General features: G+C 44.9%; 1 protein-coding gene across 2 annotated transcripts in view; it reads left to right on the plus strand.

The window, feature by feature from the left end:
* The first annotated feature begins 463 nt into the window (after positions 1 to 463).
* GOSR2 (golgi SNAP receptor complex member 2) overlaps positions 464 to 25,361 on the plus strand; it is a 63,496-nt gene continuing 38,598 nt past the window's right edge. The window contains exons 1-3 of one of the 2 annotated variants that reach the window (XM_069237980.1): positions 464 to 663; positions 23,152 to 23,216; positions 25,022 to 25,130. In XM_069237980.1, the coding sequence (XP_069094081.1) occupies positions 635 to 663; positions 23,152 to 23,216; positions 25,022 to 25,130 (203 nt within the window). In that variant the 5' untranslated portion in view covers positions 464 to 634. The remainder of the gene's footprint in view (positions 664 to 23,151; positions 23,217 to 25,021; positions 25,131 to 25,361) is intronic. The other variant, XM_069237979.1, reaches the window with a different exon arrangement.

Raw genomic sequence — 25,361 nt, forward strand, 5'->3', positions numbered from 1 at the left:
ACCATTATATCGTCTGTGTTTCAGCTCTTAACGCCCATGTAAATGAATACCGGCGATTAATACAGACACGTACACACAGCTCACGTTAGGTGTGTGTGCACGTCGGTACAAGAGTCAACTTCTTGCATCTGCTTGTCACACCGTGTGTCGCAGATAAGGCAATTAAATGTCAAATGCAAGCACACTAAGAACACAGAACTTTCACTTATAAGCAATCTGAAAACTTAGCAGCTACGAGGCGCTAACGAAGTCCCAAGAGAATTCCAGTTCCACAGAGCCTGCAATGAAAAGTCATAAAAACAGAAAAGGGACGCGACATTACTGATCATTGCTGCAAGCATCGCAGAAAGACTGCGCCTCTTCAAATGCAGCCAATGGAGTAATGACCCCGTGAGTGACCCCTTCTCCTGCAATAGTTAGCAATACAAAGCACGGTTAATTCGTGGGCTCCCGCCGGTCTTTGACCCTCCGGCTTGCTTCGTCGCAACGCCCTTTGCACCGGAACTGGCTCCGACGCCGGCCCGGAAATGCTCTGGCTTATGGTGACGTGTGCTGTCAGAGTTGGAGTCTGAGCTGCCGCCACGAAGTGGAAAGGAGGAGGTGGAGCGGAGAAGTTCAGCACCGGGAGAGCAGCATGGAGGCGCTGTACCACCAGACCAACAAGTGAGGGCGGGGCGAGATTGTACCTGTAACTGCCCCTGACGTAGATGTGCTGCAGGACATGGGGGGACGGGGCGGGGGTGTAGGAAAGGCCAGGGGTGCCGAGAGAGTGGCAGTGCTTAGAGGCATCTTTACCATGAGTGAAAGGGGGTGATGAAAGTCAACGGGGATAACGAGAAAATGGGGTTCTGTTATGGGGGTGATAGAATCGGTGGGCTTTAAATCTAGTGAGCCTGAAGTGATGTGTTTAAATGGCTGGGTTCTGTATGCGATGTGGTTGTATGGCAGCTCTCTGTATCCAACAGAGGATACTGTCAGCCTATTGATATTTTTGTTTCTTTGCCGCCTAGGCAGCCTGTTGATATTTTTCTTTGTTTGCTGTCTCCTGTGCCCCTTTCATGTTAAAGCAAGTTACTGGGTACATTTTCTTTCCTGTTGCCTTAAACCTCGTCTTGTGAAGTCTCAACAGTTGGTTCAAACTGTATGGGAGTTTAGAAGTGATGTCAATATATAGTTAGGTTGCTGGAGATCCGCAGCAGATGAGTTCAAAGGCAAGTTATGAGGATGCTTATTATATCTACATAGATTTGGGTTTAGCGGAGGGTGGCTAACTTTCCATTATCACTTTTCAGGGCACGTTGAACACCTGCTGTGACACGTTTGCAGAGACATCGGAAGATGTTTGGGAACGTGGGGAACTATGTAATAAGTTATATAGTGCATGTTGGGGTTTCACTCTATATCACTTCTTCATATAAATCAGACAGATTAAGATAAAACACAGCCAGTTTGTGAGGTTATCAAATGTTACTACTATTCATAGTGTGTTCCGCTCACTTTAAAGCCACCCGAGGCAAACATTGCCTGCTCGTTACTGTCACTTTTGAGAAACACGTTTACAAAATTAACAATTCTGTTATTCAAATGTAACAAAATAGTCTTAAGCCTTAAAACAGTAATCGTAGATAGCAGCATCCACCTTGGATGGTGCCCAGCCACCACTTAATGCCCACAAAACCCAAAGAAAAGGTCCCATAATCTACTCCTGCCTTTTTCTCATAATATGAAAATATTGTGTTGCTAAAGGTGCCCTAAGTGGGAAGGGTATGCCCAGACGCGGGTCCCTTGCTCACTGTGCCACTGGATTCAAGCTAGCCTGGCTGATGAAGGGTGATACCCTGAAACCAGTCCCAGGATGCTAATTTCCGGTCCAGGGTGGACCTGGCTTGGCAGTTCGGGCTGGACTGTTCCCAAGTGGAACAGGGTCAAGACTGATTTGCATATGGTTGGGTCCAACCTAGGGTGGCATGGTGAGCAAAAGAACGATGGATTAAACCCAGATCTGTGTCTGGGGGTGAGTGGTTGAAAAGTTTCAACACTCTGTCCATCATCCTTTTGTGTTGCTAAAGTTGCCCTAAGTGGGAAGAGTATGCCCAGACGTAGGTCCCTTGCTCACTGTGCCACTGGATTCAAGCTAGCCTGGCGGATGAAGGGTGATACCCTGAAACTGGTCCCAGGATGCTTATTTCCGGTCCAGGGAGGACCTGGCTTGGCAGTTTGGGCTGCACTGTTCCCAAGTGGAACAGGGTCAAGACTGATTTGCATATGGTTGGGTCCAACCTAGGGTGGCATGGTGAGCAAAAGAACATGGATTAAACCCAGATCTGTGACTGGGGGTTTCAACACTCCGTCCATCATCCTTTAGTTTCATATCGGTTGTGAGTGCTATTAAAAAAAAAAAAAAAACCCAAAAAACTTGCTAAGATCCCCTAACTGGGTGGGCAAGTAATTGGGTGGACAACCAGCAACACTAGATATGTTATAATGGGGATATTTTATCCCTGGAACTGGGATTTTTAACATCTAATCTGAACTTTACACTTCACCTAATTATGCTGGAAATAAACACTGTATTCTAGAACTGAGCAGGCTCAATCATGGTGGCATTTCACTGGGAAGGGTAGTCTTTTTGCCTTGCTATTGGAGTCACTGCCAGCCCAGTCGTGGCATGGCGCACCAGCTGGAAACTGTGGAACCAGGACACGTTTTTTCATTCAGGCCTTCCAATGTGGTCACATTTTGTGCTTGTGGTCACATTCCTATTGACTTTATTTCTCTGCTCGGTTATTGGCAAGATTGGTTGTACTTATAATGAATGTAAAAGCTCCTACTAAGGGTTTGATTAAAATATTATGGGCTGGATATTATCTGGGGGAGTGAGGACAGTGCTGATTATGGCCATAAATGTATAACCTGTGGAGCAAGTGGAAGTGTGCTGCAGCCTCGGGCTCCTAGTTTGACAGTCTGTTTAATCCTGAGTGAAACCTAGTTTCTCTGGCCCTCTTGTCACTAACATGCAACATCTGAGCACTTTGAAATAGGCTTATTGAATTAATCCTAAAGCCACATTCCCAGTATAGGACCCAGCATGATTTTCATTCATACATTCTGGGCTGTTTAACAGCGGGTGTGGTGGGATTTGTACTCCTGTAGCTGAACCTGTGCCTGAAGCTGCGTTGTGCAGGATTTCTCCTGTGCTGCATCTCCTCCCTCCCACTCACCAATAGGCACCTCTTTTACAGTTCATAAAGGACTAAAAGAGTGAGAGTTGGACACCCTACCAGGCCACTCATGGTGTCTTGCCTTACAGCTCTATTCCTCTTGCATGTCGTGTAAGGGGGTCAGGAGTGTTGGAAACCAAAATTAGAGAGCATTAGCATCCTCAGTGCCTTTGGTCAGGCAGTTTGACAAATATGCAAAATGCAGGACAGTTAGCCACCTGCAATGTAGTGTGAGGGAGGAGTAAAAAAGCCAAGTGTGTTGAAGCTGGTGTTTAATGAAATTGAGCATAAGAGGTCCATTAGTGTGCTGTTCTGGAGAAAATCTACCCATGTGGGGTGCAGTTAGATTCTGGTGTATTTAGATTTGGCTCCAGGTAAGAGAGTGCGACTGGAGTCCAAGTTGGAGGGATTCCTGTTATGAGTGTGCTTAACTGCGGTTTAAGGACTGGTGGGTAGTGTAGGTGCGCTAAGTGTTTAGATCTAGAATTGGAGGAGCATAGGTGTTGGCTGTGCTGGGGCCCCATTGGTGTAGATGTATGAAAGTAGTGAAGTGCTGCGTGTTTTAAAGTTCAGTTGGCTCTAGGATCGAGTTTGCACTGAGGAACTAGAAGTTGTGCAGTGAAGCCCTTGTATAGCACAGCGTTACTATCTTTTAGGACATCGCAGGATGTTGGCAGCCTTACAACTGGGAGGAGAGCACTAACAGTCTGTATTTGTTGACTTTTCCAAGGGTTTCAATAGCTTAGACCATGAATTACTTTGGAGAAATCTTCCTAACTGGGTTTGGCATGCATTCTTATTCATATTCTATCTAGGCTTCATCTAAACACTTGGGCCTATACACAAGAGCAGCTTGCGGGGCTTTGAAGGGGCGGTGCTTGTGGGGGGAATTAATTTAATTAAAAAACACACTTACCTTCACTCACTGCTGCTGCCACCACCACATGCTCCACTGCTGCACACTGCAGGCACAGGCTCCCAGCCTGCCCTGTGGCCAATCCTGACTCTGCTCAGAGCAGCGTTAGGATTGTCTGGGAGTGTCCAGCCAGGGCGCTCCCAGGCAGACTGGAAGCCTGTGTCTGCTCTCTCCAGCCCGGTAAAACAGTGCCGGCCAAGATGGCCGGCCAAACATACATGTGCACTGAGGGGAGTGCTCTATGCACTCCCCTCCATTGCGGTCATCCCCAATGCCCGACCCATTTCCTACAAAATAAATATAAACATAGTTTATTATCATTTTGTAGTAAAAGGTTTGCAGCTGCTGCCGCTGGTCGGTGGGTGGGCGGGGGTGACGCTTCTCCACCATAGCGGAGGAGCCACCACTGCCTATACACCAGATGTACAGAGGGTTGAATCTGTTTGCTGGGTTCTAGTGTTTCCCTGTGTTTATGCATATAAGACCTCAGTGTACTAATTTACACCTCTAAGTGCATTGATTTATGGTTCTTTTTTTAAAATTAAAACTCACTTAATGTATTTCGGACTTGCAACAGTGTTGCTTTACGATAGTTAAATAGCTGTTCAGAAGTACCTCTTGTTACATTTATTGCCTCTATGATATACATTGTTGTACTGGGTAAATGGTCTAGTCATTCAAGGAGCCTCTGTTGCTATCAATACATGTGTGGTGTGCTGCATGCGCTCTGGCTATGATCTTGTTGTTTTACTGCTGTTGAAGATGTTCTTTTTGAACCATTCCATTTTGTTATGAACTGTTGGAGGGGCAATTATTTGCGAAGCACAGGCATGAAGCTTTTCCTGCTGGAGACTGCTGATGGTGCATCAAGATCTGAAGTGCTGTCTGAAGCTTGCATTCAAATGGTAATAGCAGTGACATTTCACCTGCTTCATCTTCTTCCTGGATGTCCCCAGAGTACAAGGAGGGTTCCAGTGCCTCTCTCCTGCTTGATCTCATGGGTCGATTTATGGATAAGAAGGGTTGGCACTTGTCTTGATCTATCTGAGACATTATATTAGATGTCATGCATCCAATGCTTCAGGGGAAGGTCTGAAGTCAAGCTTCAAAATCTGCTTTTGACGCTCCTAAAAGTTTTTTATTACTTCTCTCTAGCCAGTTCTTTGAGTGATTACGTCACGAGTTGGCCTTGGATGGTTTGGTGCTTTTGATTTCTCAAAAAGGGTACCATATTGAATTATCTTCTCTTATACCAGATTCTGGGCTCTTAGTGATTCCATGGCTGCAGTCTGTAGGCATGCAGGAGGCTCTCTACAAACAGGAGTCTAGTTGTTTTGGGGCAAAAAGCCCATCTCGCCTATTTTCCCTGGTTGAAGAGGATCTGGGGGATTTAATTTAGCATGTTTTTAATGATCATTGGAAGGGTCAGCATTAAATTGGAAGGTATGAACGAGTTTGTCCGGATGATCCATTTAAAAATGGTCACCCTGTAGGGGCATTTCCTTTGTCGTGCCTGGAGACTTTTATATTGGCACAAAACTTGGAAAATGCTTATCTCCCCATTCTGGTTTGTCATATTGGCGATTCATGAGGTTTGCTAACCTGCCCTTGCACTTCCAGCACAGTGATATCACCTTTGTTATGAAGTCTGCCCAAGGCAGTTTATCAAGGTGCTTGACCTGTGGTAAAAGTTTTGCGCAACCATGGGTGATATATTCACTATCAGGACCCAGGAGGTTTCTGATGTGGAGATGGTGTGACACTTACGGGGTTCCTTTGTATTGCTGAGACATTTGGCCAAGTCCAGTTGGAACCAACTTTGCATCTACTTGTTTATGGTGTACTTGTTCATGGGCCTGGCTAATGCCTTGCGTCCAGGGTTCAGCTTCAAGTTCCTGTCGGAGTAAGATGAAGGGGGTTTGAAGGCTATTGACTCCTTCTCTTTTTCTTTCTCAGAGGGCCTGCCTCGGCTCGGACTTTGGTTAAAGGAGCAGCTTCTATGTAAAATCTTCCTCTGGTTCCCTCTGTTGTTCAGACTGCTTCTTTTGAGCCTTTGGAGGAGGTGTCTCTGATTTTATTTTTTGTCTCATGAGACACTTTTCTGGGGTTGCCATCACCTCTTCCAAGAGTCTTGGCGAATTGGTTTCCTGCCATGCCAGGTTCTCCAGCACGTCTTCTTTTTCTAGACTGAGTGGTTCTTCTGTTGAGTGGGTAGGTTGATGTGTGTTTTCGTAAGGCCTCTGAGCGTTTGGTCCCAGTGCTGCCCTAGCGGATTACGATCTCCACCCGCCGTCAACCCGTCAGGGTCACTGATCCCGGCAGAGACGTCGGAGCCCTGGCGATCTGACCGCCAGGGTCTTAATGTGGCAGTCGGACCGCCCCAGCAGGGCTGGCGGTCCTAAGACGGCCAGCCTCGTAATGAGGCCCCAAGTAAGACCAGACATGAGGAGGGGAGAGCTGGAGTAACAGGATTACCGCTAAATAATCTGGGTATATGCTGCCTTCTCTTCTGAGACAAGGACAACACCTACTCTACACTTCTTAACTTGCTCACCTTTGGTGGGTAGCATTTTCCCTTTGGTGGGTCTTAAACCTGTACACTTGCCTGGCAGCCTACCTAACCCGCCTTGAACAGTGCTTCATGCGCTTTAAACAAACGATGTTAACAATTACCCAGTTCATGGTACTCAGTTAACTAGTATTCGGGAGGATGGAAGGCTGAGAAGGATTCCAACTTGTTACCAACTGATTACTACTTTGTTTGTTTGGTGAAAGTGTCTCATTCAGCTATCCTTCCGCAACCTGAAGGACAGATTCACAGCTAAGAGAAGATTGCACGACTGAATCAGTGTAAAAAAAAAAAAAAAAAATTGTGACTACGTAGAAGCCGCAGCTGTCACCACTTAAACAGACAGAAATGGCAGTGTGGGCATGCGGGCCGCAATAGAGCTTTCTCTATGATCGGGTACTAGGCGAGAGAGGTAGTGAGCATCCCGCCTTGAAAAAAGACCTGGCACAGTAAAGAGGACCGTTTGTCCTGAAACACTTTGGACTCTGTCCCCTTCTGGATGCGGTCACTGATCACAGCCTCACAAAACTGACAGTAGAGGAGAGAGGGTTTGTCTTCTGCCATCGAATCCCACCCGTTTACCTCTCTCCATCCTGGTGGCAGCGTTGGAGACAGTGGGCCCTCTTGCTATGGAAATGGAGCGTAACTCTTTGCTTCGAACCTGAATCCATTCAGTCCTACACGGAAGGTAGGAGTGGTGCTGGTAGCTGCATTGAAGACTGTGCATTTGGTATGGTGATGGAATGTAACGCTTAACGGAAAACATTACTCCTTTGTTCCTACGCTGAAGGTAGGAGTGGTGCTTACTTAGCCCCCAGCATAGGGAGTCAAAATACGTTGTGTTGCAATGGAAGACAAACTGTTTACTGAATTGCCTGGAACACAGGGTAGGCAACCGCTCCCCAACCTCCTCCTAGTGCACCGGGCACACCTAACTGCCAGCCGCTGTACCATGAAGAGTCCAGTTGGTAACCTTAAGAATTTCTTTGGACACAGATGGGCACGGACTGTGTTTGGGAAGCGTGAAGTTAGAGCATCAGCTCAAACAGCACACAGCGTAGCATTGTAGCGGGATAGCTGTCCTGAGTACCTCATTCATTGAATCCAAGTACACAAAGGACTGAGAGATGAGCCATGTAAACAGCGAATCCTGTTGAAACTGATGCTCTCGATGTTCATACACTGGCACAAAATACATTAGATCCCAAAAGTGAACTGTTTGTCACCATTATGTCTGCAATGTGTGAAACCCATGGCTTTGTAAACAAAGATAGACCCTGTGGCTTTCTACCTTGCCTTACTAAGAGGTGATCAACAAAAGATGTCTAACAGGGTGGTGGAAAGTGCTGGCACTGGCGTTGGTGTAACCCTCTGTTAAAGAACTGCAAACGCACATGACAGAACACACAGTGCTTGGACTCCCGAGCTAAGAAGGCTGAGAGATGCTCTCGAAGAAATAATGTTAGAGTAGTAAACTTACCTGAGAAAATAGAGGCACCCAGCATGGAATTGTTCCTATAAGAATGGCTTTGCTCTGCAGTGGCACTCGACGTCTGCCAAACTGCTTCTCAGTGGAGACAGTACACAGAGTTTCTCCAGCCCTCCCAAAAATGTGGAGTCCACATGACCTGTGTTGGCTAGGCTACTTTTCACGGAGACGGGGAGTGTTCACTACAGTCGACATAAAAGTCAATTTATACTACAGGAGGGCAAAATATTCTTTGATTTCACCGCTGTGGTGCAACAACAGCAAAATACCTTTCTAGAAGTAAAGCTTATACTCGAGGCCCTAGACTAGAAGTAAATGCTCATGTTCTCTGCAAAATTGTAAATATAGAAGGAAACGAGGTGCACTCTTTATTTTACAGAGGCCTGGCGGCTGCAATGCAATGTGCAACAAATGGACAGAAACTCATCATAAATCTATCCTGCTAACCAGGAATAACAGCAAAAGAAAATCGAGAAACCTTGCATGCCTTAATTTCACAACCCATCAAGGGATTAGGCAAAGGTGGAGAGACAAGAAACAACAGCAAATATTGGATTGCTGTGTCAAACTTGAGTGCCTAGAGGGGGAGTTTTGTCGTTGAATACAGAAGTTTTGCCACAAGAGTCAAAGGCAGTAATGGACAGTGAATAATCAGACAGGGACAGCGCTCAACTACTGAAGGCTTCCCTTTTAGTGGATAATTTAATATAGTCTGCAATGTAGTCTCAGTGTTCATAATGAGTGTCTGCTAAAGTATAGAAGAATGCGGCTGGCTCGCTGAAATGTAGGCAGGGAGCCCACTGACATTTAACCACAAATTGCTCTCACCCCCACCCCACTGTCCCCCAAGTTTGAGTGGTTATACCCCACCCCACTGTCCCCCAAGTTTGAGTGGTTATAAGGGAGTGATGCTTGGGTTAGTTACAAGGCATTGGTTTGGGAATAGGTATGATCAAGTTCCATGGCATTCCATGGGTTGGAAGTGTTGTTGTTTAGTGGAGATTGAACAGATTGGCACAGTTTACCCACCAAACATCTAAAACAATGGTTCAAGCTGGTCTCACAGAATATCCTGGGTTGCCTTAATGTGAGATGCCCACCACCCAACAGTCAATGTAGCACGACGTGTAGTGAAGTCCATATGTACACCATCAGTAACTATGGTGTGCAAAAATGCAAGGTTTATAACATGGAATGTAGTGGATCTGGTAACACAGAGAAAATATACAAAATCCACACTTATTTGTGCAGGAGACGGGTGGAAGTCACTTAACCTGGAGGGAACTCGCCCAACAAAATCAGAAGCTGCAAGACTGAACAAGAGGTGGGGAGGCCAGTAATCAATTCGTTCAGGCTTATTTCTGAGGCATGCATCCAGACAACGTTTTATAGAATAAAAGCACAGAGTAACTGTAGGAAAGTACCATCTTGCCTGGCATGTTACCCCCATATTTCACTGTATATATGTAGTTTTATTCTATGTGTCATGGGACCCTGCCAGGCAGGGCCCCAGTGCTCATAAGTATGTGCCCTATATGTGTTCCCTGTGTGATTCCTAACTGTCTCACTGAGGCTCTGCTAACCAGAACCTCAGTGGTTATGCTCTCTCTGCTTTCCAAATTTGTCACTAACAGGCTAGTGACTAAATTTACCAATTCACATTGGCATACTGGTACACCCATAAAATTCCCTTGTATATGGTACTGAGGTACCCAGGGTATTGGGGTTCCAGGAGATCCCTATGGGCTGCAGCATTTCTTTTGCCACCCATAGGGAGCTCTGACAATTCTTACACAGGCCTGCCAGTGCAGCCTGCGTGAAATAATGTCCACGTTATCTCACAGCCATTTACCACTGCACTTAAGTAACTTATAAGTCACCTATATGTCTAACCTTCACCTGGTGAAGGTTGGGTGCAAAGTTACTTAGTGTGTGGGCACCCTGGCACTAGCCAAGGTGCCCCCACATCGTTCAGGGCATATTCCCCGGACTTTGTGAGTGCGGGGACACCATTACACGCGTGCACTATACATAGGTCACTACCTATGTATAGCGTCACAATGGTAACTCCGAACATGGCCATGTAACATGTCTAAGATCATGGAATTGTCTCCCCAATACCATTCTGGTATTGGGGAGACAATTCCATGATCCCCTGGGTCTCTAGCACAGTACCTGGGTATTTCCAAACTGCCTTTCCGGGGTCTCCACTGCAGCTGCTGCTGCTGCCAACCCCTCAGACAGGTTTCTGCCCTCCTCGGGTCCAGGCAGCCCTGGCCCAGGAAGGCAGATCAAAGGATTTCCTCTGAGAGAGGGTGTTACACCCTCTCCCTTTGGAAATAGGTGTGAAGGCTGGGGAGGAGTAGCCTCCCCCAGCCTCTGGAAATGCTTTGATGGGCACAGATGGTGCCCATCTCTGCATAAGTCAGTCTACACCGGTTCAAGGATCCCCTCCCCTGACCTGCACCTCCTAGGGGAGGGGCCCAGAGCTCCTCCAGTGTGTCCCAGACATCTGCCATCTTGGAAAAAGAGGTGTTGGGGGCACACTGGACTGCTCTGAGTGGCCAGTGCCAGCAGGTTACGTCAGAGGCTCCTTCTGATAGGCTCTTACCTCTCTTGGTAGCCAATCCTCCTTCCTTGGTAGCCAAACCTCCTTTTCTGGCTATTTAGGGTCTCTGCTTTGGGAATTCTTCAGATAACGAATGCAAGAGCTCACCAGAGTTCCTCTGCATCTCCCTCTTCACCTTCTACCAAAGGATCGACCGCTGACTGCTCAGGACTCCTGCAAAACGGCAACAAAGTAGCCATATGACTACTAGCAACATTGTAGCGCCTCATCCTGCCGGCTTTCTCGACTGTTTCCAGGTGGTGCATGCTCTGGGGTAGCCTGCCTTCACCCTGCACCAGAAGCTCCGAAGAAATCTCCTGTGGGTCGACGGAATCTTCCCCCTGCTAATGCAGGCATCAAAAGACTGCAACACTGGTCCTCTGGGTCCCCTCTCATCCTGATTAGCATGGTCCCTGGAACTCAGTAACCCTGTCCAAGTGACTCCCGCAGTCCAGTGACTCTTCAGTCCAAGTTTGGTGAAGGTAAGTCCTTGCCTCCCCACGCTAGACTGCATTGCTGGGTACCGCGTGATTTGCAGCTGCTCCGGCTCTTGTGCACTCTTCCAGGATTTCCTTCGTGCACAGCCACGCCTGGGTCCCCGGCACTCCTTCCTGCAGTGCACAACATTCTGAGTTGTCCTCCGGTGTCGTGGGACTCCCTTTTGTGACTTCGCGTGGACTCCGGTTCACTTTCCTTCCAAGTGCCTGTTCAGGTACTTTTGCGTGTGCTGCCTGCTTCTGTGAGGGCTCCCTGAGTTGCTGGGCACCCCCTCTGTCTCCTCCTCCAAGTGGCGACATCCTGGTCCCTCCTGGGCCACAGCAGCACCCAAAAACCTTTACCGCGACCCTTGCAGCTAGCAAGGCTTGTTTGCGGTCTTTCTGCGTGGGATCACCTCTGCAAGCTTCATCGCGGCGTGGGACATCCGTCTTCCAAAGGAGAAGTCCCTAGTCCTCTTCTTTCTTGCAGAACTCCAAGCTTCTTCCACCCGGTGGCAGCTTCCTTGCACCCTCAGCTGGCATTTCCTGGGCTCCTGCCCACTCTCGACACTGTCACGACTATTGGACTTGGTCCCCTTATCTTACAGGTACTCGGGTCCGGAAATCCACTGTTGTTGCATTGCTGGTGTTTGTTCTTCCTGCAGAATCCCCCTATCACGACTTGTGTGCTCTCTTGGGGTAGTAGGTGCACTTTACACCTACCTTTCAGGGTCTTGGGGTGGGTTATTTTCTAACCCTCACTGTTTTCTTACAGTCCCAGTGACCCTCTACAAGTTCACATAGGTTTGGGGTCCATTTGTGGTTCGTATTCCACTTTTGGAATATGTGGTTTGTGTTGCTCCTATACCTATGTGCTCCTATTGCAATCTATTGTAATTCTACACTGTTTACATTACTTTTCTTGCTATTACTTACCTAATTTTGGTTTGTGTACATACAGGGAGTGCAGAATTATTAGGCAAATTAGTATTTTGACCACATCATCCTCTTTATGCATGTTGTCTTACTCCAAGCTGTATAGGCTCGAAAGCCTACTACCAATTAAGCATATTAGGTGACGTGCATCTCTGTAATGAGAAGGGGTGTGGTCTTATGACATCAACACCCTATATCAGGTGTGCATAATTATTAGGCAACTTCCTTTCCTTTGGCAAAATGGGTCAAAAGAAGGACTTGACAGACTCAGAAAAGTCAAAAATAGTGAGATATCTTGCAGAGGGATGCAGCACTCTTAAAATTGCAAAGCTTCTGAAGCGTGATCATCGAACAATCAAGCGTTTCATTCAAAATAGTCAACAAGGTCGCAAGAAGCGTGTGGAAAAACCAAGGCGCAAAATAACTGCCCATGAACTGAGAAAAGTCAAGCGTGCAGCTGCCACGATGCCACTTGCCACCAGTTTGGCCATATTTCAGAGCTGCAACATCACTGGAGTGCCCAAAAGCACAAGGTGTGCAATACTCAGAGACATGGCCAAGGTAAGAAAGGCTGAAAGACGACCACCACTGAACAAGACACACAAGCTGAAACGTCAAGACTGGGCCAAGAAATATCTCAAGACTGATTTTCTAAGGTTTTATGGACTGATGAAATGAGAGTGAGTCTTGATGGGCCAGATGGATGGGCCCGTGGCTGGATTGGTAAAGGGCAGAGAGCTCCAGTCCGACTCAGACGCCAGCAAGGTGGAGGTGGAGTACTGGTTTGGGCTGGTATCATCAAAGATGAGCTTGTGGGGCCTTTTCGGGTTGAGGATGGAGTCAAGCTCAACTCCCAGTCCTACTGCCAGTTCCTGGTAGACACCTTCTTCAAGCAGTGGTACAGGAAGAAGTCTGCATCCTTCAAGAAAAACATGATTTTCATGCAGGACAATGCTCCATCACACGCGTCCAAGTACTCCACAGCGTGGCTGGCAAGAAAGGGTATAAAAGAAGGAAATCTAATGACATGGCCTCCTTGTTCACCTGATCTGAACCCCATTGAGAACCTGTGGTCCATCATCAAATGTGAGATTTACAAGGAGGGAAAACAGTACACCTCTCTGAACAGTGTCTGGGAGGCTGTGGTTGCTGCTGCACGCAATGTTGATGGTGAACAGATCAAAACACTGACAGAATCCATGGATGGCAGGCTTTTGAGTGTCCTTGCAAAGAAAGGTGGCTATATTGGTCACTGATTTGTTTTTGTTTTGTTTTTGAATGTCAGAAATGTATATTTGTGAATGTTGAGATGTTATATTGGTTTCACTGGTAATAATAAATAATTGAAATGGGTATATATTTGTTTTTTGTTAAGTTGCCTAATAATTATGCACAGTAATAGTCACCTGCACACACAGATATCCCCCTAACATAGCTAAAACTAAAAACAAACTAAAAACTACTTCCAAAAATATTCAGCTTTGATATTAATGAGTTTTTTGGGTTCATTGAGAACATGGTTGTTGTTCAATAATAAAATTAATCCTAAAAAATACAACTTGCCTAATAATTCTGCACTCCCTGTATATCTTGTGTATATAACTTATCCTCATACTGAGTGTACTCACTGAGATACTTTTGGCATATTGTCATAAAAATAAAGTACCTTTTTATTTTTAGTAACTCTGTGTATTGTGTTTTCTTATGATATTGTGCATATGACACCAGTGGTATAGTAGGAGCTTTACATGTCTCCTAGTTCAGCCTAAGCTGCTTTGCCATAGCTACCTTCTATCAGTCTAAGCTGCTAGAAACACCTCTTCTACACTAATAAGGGATAACTGGACCTGGCACAAGGTGTAAGTACCTCTGGTACCCACTACAAGCCAGGCCAGCCTCCTACAGTAACAAATAAATAACAACATTGAAGTTAAATTATTTCATCAAAATAACAGCAGTTATATTAAAGTAGGACAAAAATATAAAATCTCCAAAGAGAGCAAAATAATAAAATTATTAAATTGATATGATCAATAAATTGCAATTCATTAAGCTATTGAAAGATAGTGTAATCTAATATTGCATGCAGAAAGTTAAAAGCGAGTTATAGCATAGAACAGACGAATGATGTTGTAATGTTGAACTTAAGAGTTCAGAAGTCAGTAAAATATCTAATGATGCCTAAATTCCGTAAATAAAGGAAGAAACACTTGAATTTGGGTCTGTGATAAAATGGACAAATCAACAATAAGTGTATCTCAGGTTCCTCCATATCAGGACAAACTACACAGCGAGTTCTTTGCAAATTTTTTGCAGTTCATTTTAGGGTAAACACAGCCAAAGGCAAAATTCACAATCTACATTTTTATAAACTAAGTCTTTGAACCCCAGGGGGTAATCTCATTTAAAAATCCTTCAAATGTAGGTATATTTTAATGGAATGGAAGGCATCAATAAAACCAGCATTTGAAGCTGGTTTCTCAAACGTATAGGTAAATAAAAGAAAGTTGTTATCACCCGTAATATTCAAACGTTTGCTGAGTGCTTGCTTATAGGAAGAAAGTGCGAGTTAACGCCATACTGGAAACCAAAAACAAAGGGATCTCAGCTTCACAATCTGATCTGCACATCTGATCCCTGGATCCAAATGAAAAGGTCGATGGTGAACTGGGAGGTAACTGTAGTAGTAATTTGCTAAAATAATTTTCAGAAACTTTCAGTTTACTCAAATTACAAGGACCCCAAGTTCAGAGCCATACAATGCCGAAGATTAAGCCTTATACATTTCAGATCCAGGGAATAGGGTCAGTAGAAGCACGCAACTCATACAGCATATGCCATGGGGCATTAATGTGGAAAAACAGGGGGCCCTTCATCACCGAATGGATCCAGGAGGGAGGTGTGTTATGCAGTTAAAGTATCCAAATGTGCTGAACTTGCACACGACTAAACAGATATGTTACATTTGTTTGGAAGGGTGGATGATTATAACTGGGTGATGGACATGTGCCTAGACACCCCTTCCAGGCACGCTAGTGTGAGAAATACTGACGATATTAAAGCATGGATGGGCCATTGGAACCTGTTGTATGCTTGGCATTCAGTTCACCTTCGACGTACACTCTTGGGGATCTGGTCCTTTGTGCAGAACACCTGAGAGAAGCACATATTTAGGACATATACTCTCTGATCACAACTTGGTCCGTGTGACACATATGGGCGCAGACACCCACCTGTATTTAATACTTAGAGGCTACAATCGGCATTCCTATATGACACATTATACAGAAATACTAACAAAACACACATTAAACAATTCTATGCCGACAGTGAGGTATCATTGGATGTTGTCCTTATGGAGCTAAGACCATGAAGTATGCTGAGGGGAATATGCAAGCAGGTGACAGTATGGGCGAGGGACATCCTGAAGAGGGTGGTGAGAAGACAGGTTCTGACATCTGGAGAAAAGTTAGGTGGTAGACGTGGGAACTGGGGTGGTAAAAGTGCATGCATGGCAGAGATATAGAGACAATAGACAGTCTTGGTAAATTTGACTACAGGACTTGAGTTGTTGCAAAGCATAGTGAGTGAGACACTTCCGATCATCGCTATGTGGAAGGTAGAAAGTAGGGTGGCTGGAACACGGCTAGAAATATAGAGAGAGATGCTAGCATATGAATCTACGCTGTCACTGCAGAGGAGGCAAGGTGAAACTGAGATTGGCGTCGGAAGGCAATAATTGACAGATGCAGGGGTCGTAACTGTTGGAGACCGCTACTCCCTATCTCGGGTCAGTTCCAGACATATGCTGCAGTCACAGGTGGTAGTAGAAGCCATGCTGGAGCTGGGACCGGGCAGAAGAGTTGTAAATTTTTAGACACGGCTACTAGTCATATGACTGGTCTGACCCTTCTGCCCTCCCTTGAAGCGTGTACCAAGGGTTCCGAGACTTATGGCCAAGGTGTTTCAGATTTAATGCAATGTTCTGGCAATGCACAGAAATACTGGCATGAGGTTACTTGGGCCATAAATCAGCTACCTAAGAGAGTGTCTAGTGGGATTCATTGACTGCATTTACATTAACACCCCCTGCTTTTGTGATAAGAAGATTGGCAATTGCATGGAAATCATCCAGCGCACCATTAATCGCCAGCTGAAAGTGGGATTTGCTCAGGTGGGCAGAGATGGGAAGTGCTTTGTATAAGGGTAACTGGTTAGAGGAGGGGCAGCCTCCAGATTAACGAGATAGGACATGATACTGCCTCCACTCACAAGGGACAGTGATGATAGACCACCCTGGACTGCGGTCTAGACAGATCGCATTGTCCCCAGTGTACTTCACTAGTCTTGACAGCAACCAGGTCATGCTGAACTTCACAAACATGAAACGCCCATGAAACCTACACTAAACTTATTTACTTGTACATCTGTGAAAAACATGGGTACCTTGGTGGATGAAAATGAAACACGATATTGGGAGTAACTAAAATTGGCTGTCTGGAAAAGTGTGTTTATGGGTGGTTGGTAATACACTGAAATGTGCTCGATCACTGTCTCGCAAGTTTATACAAGTTCTAAGTTAAAGGGGAAAATTACAATGTGGATATGTTGCAAAATGTAAGTGCTCCGACAGTGCCTTTTTCTTATTCTCTGCAAAAAAATAATAAATAAAAAATGCATCACACAAAAGTAACAAATGTTTTCATAAATCCATTTATGTAGAAAAATAGTTTCAAAATTAATAAGCCTGTTATGTATCAAAATAAGTCCTGTTGATCAGAAAGAATATGCATAAAGACGTCCATTTTCCTATTAATGCTTTTATGCATTTTCTTGGCCAAAGGGCAGTTTTGACATGGACTGGGGCCAAGTTGAGCAACATCTTACATTTCAGACAATTGGACTTTTGTCCGTCTAATACGTTCCTAATATCAGACAATGCTGAATTCAAATCAGAAAGGATGCTAGGGTATATTGCATTGATATAGTCAAGTTTTGATTAAAAAAAATTATAAACTCGAACTCTTCTTTCCTTGTGAAAAGACAAGGTAAAATTATTTTCTGCGGATAGAGCTCGAGGAACGCTCCTTTCATTACCAACCCTGGCTTGAAGTTCACAATTAAATCTACGTTGCAAACAGTCCCCAGGTTCTTGTTTTTATTCTAAAACACTTGCTGGTGTCTTAACTGTGAGGGGGTCTAATCTTGTCAAAGGAGACTGGACAACAGGAAATTAACCCGGCAGCATTTCTGATCTCAGACCGAGTGATTTGAGTTCTAGCCAGGATTTTAAGAAGGACTTTTCTTTTAAACCTAGTTAGCTCGACTGACGTTTTTTGTCAAGCAAATGTCTAATTTTTATGAGCAAACTATACAGCGTGCGAGGTTAACGGTAGGGTTCTCTGTAGATCATTATTGAATACGTAAGCCTGGGTGCAGATTTTCTACTTTTAGGACTTCATAGTGCGCCTGGAAAGCTGTGCCAACTTTACGTTTCCAGGCGTGCCACACGGAATGCCATGAGCCATGTTCCCGAGACTCCCATTTCCCCATTCTATATTTTTACTTTGTGTACAATTGTACTTTAAGCAGAGACAGCCATGCAGTGCACATTTTCTCATTTTTTTTTCTCCACGGAGGAAAAGGTTTTCTTCCAAGGTAGAATCCCTTCTAGTGATCTCTTCCCCTATCCATTAAGTAAGGACATTTCTTTAGCCCTTAGTTGGAGTAAAACTCTGACCATTTCTTTTGTGAAAGTGGGTGCGATCAAAGCTTGTGAAGGCATTCCACACCTTGATCAGCCCACTCCCCATTCAAGTGTCAGGTTTACGAATGAAGATTTCTTCATACTTGTGGAAAAAAAATTACTCCGTAGTAAAACCATTGTGACGTATGCCACAGACCCTTCTGTGAATTCCTGACAGGCGTAAATGAAGCTAATTTCGACCACAGACCTGTGTTTATAACCGAAAATGACTTTGTGAACCAGTCCCTTATGTTTAGATCTCGTATTGACTGCTGAGTGAGGGACATCGACTGCTGAGTGGAGGTTGGTGGTATCCGGAGAGGCAGGATTCCTAGAGAATTCCTGGTTTGTACTTAGAATGTGGCTTGGGGGAGTGTATCCGCTTTAGTCTGCTTCCAGCCACGGCTCTGAGGCCATTGTCTCCCTCTGTTCCACAAGAACTATGCTTCTTGTTTGAGGAATGGAATTTCTCCTGCTACATGATGACAGTCTCTTCCTGCAGGTCTCGTATGTTCCTACTGAGTTACTGAGCACGCACAGCCGGTGGCTAGACTCCAGGATTCAATCTAACTATAAGGTAGAGGCTTCATCCCCCTCACCCCAACTAGCTGGAATAGCAAACACGTTCTTCAGCCCTGTGTTACACACCTAAATATTGTGGTCACCGTAGAATCATTTGTGACCTTAAATTAATGTTTTGAGTTGTGTAGAATTTTGTAATCGTTCTGCTTGACAAATAACCCCTTTTGAAATTATTAGCTGTGGCACACGTTTGTGGAATTCTGCATTTGAAGGATGACCCATTTGCAGATGATTTACTTAATCTAATTGTCAAACACAATAAAAAACCATAACCGAAATGGGAAGGACTACTCGTTATTTCATCTTCTCTCATGAAGATTATTCATGGCCATTGCTTGCCGAGGTGGAAAGTGGTTGGCATCTTAGCACACTCCCTATCGCAGTCTGTTCGGCAGCACTGAAGCTGGAGTTGGCACCAGTTCCACGTTTCCTATCAGCATGTTTACTAGTTATAGCCTGTACACGGCTTGAATAACAAGATCTCTCAGCGAGGGGTTCCATTACTCCCTTTTCTTCCAGTGAGTGTGCATCACTGTGAGAACAGTTTCGACCAACAGGTGTGCCCTGCACTTCAGGTCATTTGAACATTGATCTTTTAAAGTCCGCATTTCTCCACGCACACTTTCCAACCTGTTTATCTCCGGAGTTCTCAAGGTCCGTGTCCAACAATTCCTAAACTATTTTTCCACTTTTCTCCTGTAGCACTTCCTATGCCTTCTGTGCACCCTACCTACTGTGCTTGTCCAAGGTCAATAAAACACTTCATATCTTATAGAAAGGTATCACGATTAGCATGGGTCTACATTCGGGGGTGTTCATGTCTGTCCATGACGGGCAAATTTGTGTCACATTTTCAGGAGAACTACTGTCTGTGTAATTGATTTTTACTTAATATACGTTTGTATACAACAAGTTTATGTGGATGTCCTGAAATGTGGCCTGGGTGTGGCCCTCCAGGAAATACATTAGTTACCCATGATTTTGATGAGTGATAGAAAGGCACTATTTCCACTGTTCTCACATTCATTTTTTAGTACGAGCGCACAAACTTTTTGACCTTTCGTAAATATTGTGGGCTTTTAACCAAGCCCACAGCACGCCTTCACTTTCACTCGTTCCTGGGCTTGCCTTTCAATTTTTTTTTTAATCATCAATGATTAATGCTTTGCGTTTGTCCCTCCTTGGGGTGGTTTTGTTACCGCCTTGCAGATTACCATGTTACATGGATAATGCAACAATTGCCGATAAGTTTGACTGCGAGCAAACTTCTTTTTGTTTTTGTCTCTCTCCTTCACGCTCGTGCTCCTGGCGGCCATGGCGCTTTGAATGGGCTCGCTCATGTCAACTGTTTTACTTTTCATTTTCAATTTAAGTGGCAAGAAAAGTCCAGTTAGGAATTTACAACGTTAATAGCTCTAATTCGAGCAAATGTGAAACCCATTGCATTGCAAATGGTTGTTTATCCAGTTCCTAGCCTTGCATGTAAAATATGTTCAAAGTATTCCCTCATTTGGTGGCTCATCTGGGTCTCTAATGCCAGGGTGCGGCAGCATAGGCATCCGTAGGTCCAAAGCTGAAGGACTAAAACACAAGTGAGGGATGATACGCTGTGATATGAAAATACATCTGTTTTAATTCACGCAGATTTTTTAAATCTACTTTTTATAGGTTTTCTCCTCGAATGTAGGTATATTTACAACTACTCTAGATTTTGCAGAACTACAAAAGCGTACACTTCTGAATTGATAAAAAACTGTAGATTTATGTGCGCATGTTGACTTCAAAATGATGGATATTCTGCTGCTGGAAAATCTGCATGTATATGTTATACTTCATGTTCGAAGCAATTTCCATTAATAAAATACATCTGATCCTCATTTTGTGAATAAATAAAAAAAGTAACATTTGGTTGAGACAGAAAAGTCCCCTGCATGATTATGACATGCACTCCTACCTTGAGTGCCCCAACTGCAAATTCCTTCCAGAGTGAATAAAGGAAGAGATAACCTTTAAGCTTACACGAGAATGCATGAGAAGGGATTATGCCCTGGAACAAAATGTTTTCTTGATCGCTGATACTGATTTTTTTTGTTCCCCCTCATTGTTGGTGAACATGGATCATTCGTGTGCACCATGACTTAAGCCTGCGTCACAGATTGTGGTCTTGTTAGTCTGGGATAGACACACAAAGCGTTACCCTGGTAATGTTGAAAGTCTACTTCCCTTACCCAGAGTTAAGTAACACGATTGTGGTGGTTGAAACATACTGTGTTTTGTGACAGCGATCAACAATGTGAACAGACTTTTTTACCCATGTCACTGAAGTGGGCACTACTGACCTATTCATTTAAAGTTCCACTGCTGTGTACCTAACTTGCCCTTGGCCTACAACATGTTGGTATGTATCACTTACCAGCCCACGTGTGATTGCGTGCTGTGATGGGTGCCTGTGTAAGGTACAGTACATGGAGGCCTGTGGGCTCCATATTGGAATCCCAGGGCCTCAGAGAGGCATTTGGAGGCAGAGGAGCTATCCCAAACAGGTTGTGGATTGCTTGCATTCCTGGGAGCTCGTTGGGGTACACACATTTTATGAAGGAAGACTCGGGCTCTCTTGTGCACTTAAAAAGGGCTCTTTGATTTTATAAAGGTCATTAGTCAGTGGTGCCTAGGCACATCTTAGGAAAGATATGGGGCTGATAAGGGAATCATAAAGAATATAGCTGCGGCCCTTGATTACCTTTTGATAGGCATGTATTATGGAAGGTGATACCCAGGTGTGATCCTTTAGGCACTCTCATTGCCTGCAAGTGGGGCTATCAAGTTTGGAGTCACTCCTACTGTGACAGAAGGCTTTCTGAACAAAGGCTTCCATTTCCCCTTCAAAGACTCGGGCACTAAATCTCATCTGTTTTTGAAAATTGTTTGTAAAAAGGAGAGCTTGAGCCTCACCAAACTGTGAAACTGGAGCTGTAGATCTGAGTGGGGAAGCTCAGCACAACTTCTGCGTGTTGTGCCCATGAGTGGGTACTGAGGTCTGCCAGTGTCGCAGCTGGGTGAGGGGACATCACCCAGGAGACTCAAGATCACTCGCCCTGGAGTCCCAGCATCAGCCTGCCTGCCAATACCAGAGGACCCTGTAAGGCGGTAGAAAGTTCCTGGAAGGAGCAAGATCCAGTGGGAATTCTTTTGGGTAGATACCTGAAGCAGCAAGTAAGATTCTGGGTCCACATTGAGGACCGTTGGTCCGATTGGGTCATCTGCCGGACTGCTGCTGTTTGCGACCTCCCTGTACCCAGGTGGGGGCCATAGTGAAGGTAAGGTCTGTTGCCATGGTACAGCCTGTGGCAAGAAGTGGGCCATCATCCATGAAGTGTTGTGACCCAAAGGGTGGGCCCTCCGCCTTATGTGTAGTGTTGCAACCCCATTGCCTGGTGGGTGCTGCAGTGAAGGTAAGGGCCATAACCCTGTACAGCTCGGTGGCATGAAGCAGGCCGCCCCCTGTGCAGGATTGTGACCTGAAGGGGCTGCTGCCTTATGTGTGCTGTTGTGACCTGCAAACCCTGTTGCCAGGTGGAGGCCACGATGGAGCTAAGGGCCATTGCCCTAATACAGCATTGTGCAAGAAGGGGGCCATTGCCTGTGCATTTTGTTGACCTAAAGGTGCTGTCACCCTGAGTTTGCTGTTTGAAACCCCTAATGCCAGGAGGGGGCTGCGGTGAAGAAGAGTGCGGTCGCACTGGAGCAGCATAGCACCTTTTAATCTGCAGGTGTAGAGCTCTGATTCCATCTCACAAACCTTATGTCACCCGAGACTGGCCGCCAGACTCGGGAAGACTTCCCACATGATTGAAGGAGAGCTGTGGATGCCTGCCGCCTTGCTGAAGCATCCACACTGATGCTTACCAACGGGCCGCTTACACGTGCCCAGGCCTGCGAAACTGCAGATCCCAACAAGAGCGGGGGAGACTGATTGCTGGGCTATCGAGCCTCTAGGGAAACTTGCTCTGACTAAAAGTGCTACTGCGCTGAAACACTTTGACTTTTAAAAAGCCATCAGGGAACTTCTAACACTTGTACTTTCTAGCAGTGCCTAAGCTGAATGATCGCATCACGTGGATGGGGAATAACCACTGTCCTCAGGTAAGGGATTGGGACGCTGGACACACCTGGACAGCGCTAGAGTGCCGGCCTTATGAAGACTGTATATTACTTGTTGTATACCTTATTTAACTTTGTGTTCATATACAATACTACTTTTTTCATAAAAGCAAGTATCTGTCTGGCAGTACGTTCATTTATTGGTGTTTCTGTTTTGAGTTTCTCTGTGTGCTCCTCCATCCCCTCTGCCTGAGTAGCCTAGAATTGCTTGACCTTCGCTGCCAGAGAGTCAAGCACTGAAGGGGTTGTACTTGGGGTTCCAACACATTTTTGCAAGCTCTTAGTAGCATGTTTTATGAATCTTCCCATAGGTCCTCTTTTCAGGTGAAGTGAATCAAGGCAAAACTCTGAGTATTGAAATAAGTAAGATTTTCTTATAATTCAAATAAAAATATTTTAGAGCTGTTTATGTGGTTCAAGACAGTTTCTTTCTTTCCTCCCTTCCAGGCAAGTGCACGATGTGCAAAGTCACATGAGTAGATTGGAAACATCCGACAAGCAGTCAATTCACTGTGAGTAATTTTAACAGAAGATGGCAAATGTTGTCTGTTGTTTACAAAGCTTGACTTAGAACCTGGAGACCTGTCTTCTAACCATGGTTTTATGCTATTCTTGACAAACAAATGCTAATTCCTTTGCCTTAAAATGTAAATCTGAGTAATGCTGAAAATGTTCCGTTCAGTAGATATAATGTAGCTTACATGTCCTGTACCGTCAGGGTATCTGGAGAGGATGTGGCGAAGGTGTGGAGTGGATGTGGCATAAGCGCAACGTGCAAGGTTCAGTAACACTACATGGACGAAACTGCTTTGATTAGATTGCAGAGAGAGAGAGGCGCTCTGACGGCACCACGGCGGGTGAGGTTGTATGAGGAAAATCTGGGAAGCAGTAGTGAGTGGTTTACTGGAAAAAGTAGCTTGAATGAGATTGTGCTGGAAGAGGTTGTGCATGTAGTGTTTGCAAGAGAATAGAAAGGGTAGGTGTAAGAAACATTCAGCTATTTCCTACACTCCCATTCAACTTGCACTGGAAATCTGATGTTTTGCCCCCTTCATTGGTGGTAATTCCCTGAACATACGTATGCCACACATGGTGTGAAATTCAAAATCATTCTCCTCTAAAGCAATGTACTATAATTGTCGCACTTGTCACTATCAGGAGTCCTACCATGCACAGAATACTGATTTGGGGTGTGTGACTGACTAAAGGATGTATTTGGCATGCACTTGGCCCACCATTTCATAACAATTAGAATGCAACTTTAGATTCAATTTTGTTCTCTTGCAGCTCTTACTGCTTGGCGTAGTCTTACTATGAAAAACCTACACACATCTTACATCGGCAACATTTGATGGAAAGTGGCATCTAGACTTCCCATGTCTTCAGAATCACTGTATTCTAATAATATAGTGAGACTGGTTGAAGGCGGTAGTTATAGGGCCCTAGTACGGTCAGCACATACTTCTGTTCTTCTGAGGTTCATAAGGGTCATAATAGTTTGGAACGGTTGTCTGTACATCTCTTACGTATGTGCAAATATAATTTGGTTTATGTATATAGTACATATACTCTGTATTACTCTTAATAAAATATATAATAATAAATAAGATCAATCTGACAAGTTACTTTATTTACCACTCTGAAGAATCTGGCATTTAGTGTATGCTTACCAGTACATAGTGTTATGCAGTGTTTCTTGCACATGCCAATGAGTTGTACCGTTTTTTACATGTTTATTGGAGCATTACTGTTTGCTGGCAGGTGTCGTTAAAGACTCCCTGGCTAAGGTGTAGGCCCATAGAAGTAAAGCCGTAGACAGCTAGGTCTGGGGGAGGCAGCAAGTAGAAGGATAACCCAAAATCCTCCTGGTATTCCAGGTTCTTCCAGATGAAAGGTCTCCATTGTTAGTCTGCTAGGGCCGAACCCATGCAGACTTTCAGAATAATCTCAGATATAGAAATGTGTGTGGCTATCCTGAAAATATTGCCTATATCCTGCTTTTCTGGATGTACGCTGGACAAAGTTCTAGATGCTGCAAAGCAAAAATGTGAACAGTGAGTTTGTATCTTTATTTCATACATTTGCCCCATCCCGCAGAGAGCGACCTTACCTTTTTGTCCCTCTTGGCTGCTATGGATGCATGCGTGTGCCTCGGTTTAACTATATTTGAGTTTGATTTTTCAATGAGTAGAAATAAGCGTATTGCTGATTAAAGCTGTGAAGAACGGCAAATGTAGGCGTGTTGTTGGAACAAATGTATCGTGTTGCACTTGTGATTGATTTCCATGCGTAACCCAAAGCCTCTGTGGTCTTTCAGTGGTTGAAAATGAAATCCAAGCGAGGATAGACCAGATCTTCAGTAACTTGGAGCGCCTTGAAATATTGTCCAGTAAAGAGCCACCGAACAAACGCCAGCACGCCAAACTGTAAGTTAATAAAATGGTACGATTCACAAACGAGCTCTGGCAGATAGGACTTCCAGGGCCCCTTAAGCACAAGTGATTTGCTACAGGATAACACACACTACTTGTGGGTACACCAGGCTTAGAATCTGCACCTGACCTTGCTCCCCAGGTGACCGTGTAGCCAGTGTTCAACGTGCCCTGTAGCTCAGCGGTTCCCAACCTTTTGACTTCTGTGGACCCCCACTTTATCAT

This window comes from Pleurodeles waltl, chromosome 6 (genome assembly GCF_031143425.1).
Source record: "Pleurodeles waltl isolate 20211129_DDA chromosome 6, aPleWal1.hap1.20221129, whole genome shotgun sequence".
In the NCBI taxonomy this organism is placed as follows: domain Eukaryota; kingdom Metazoa; phylum Chordata; class Amphibia; order Caudata; family Salamandridae; genus Pleurodeles; species Pleurodeles waltl.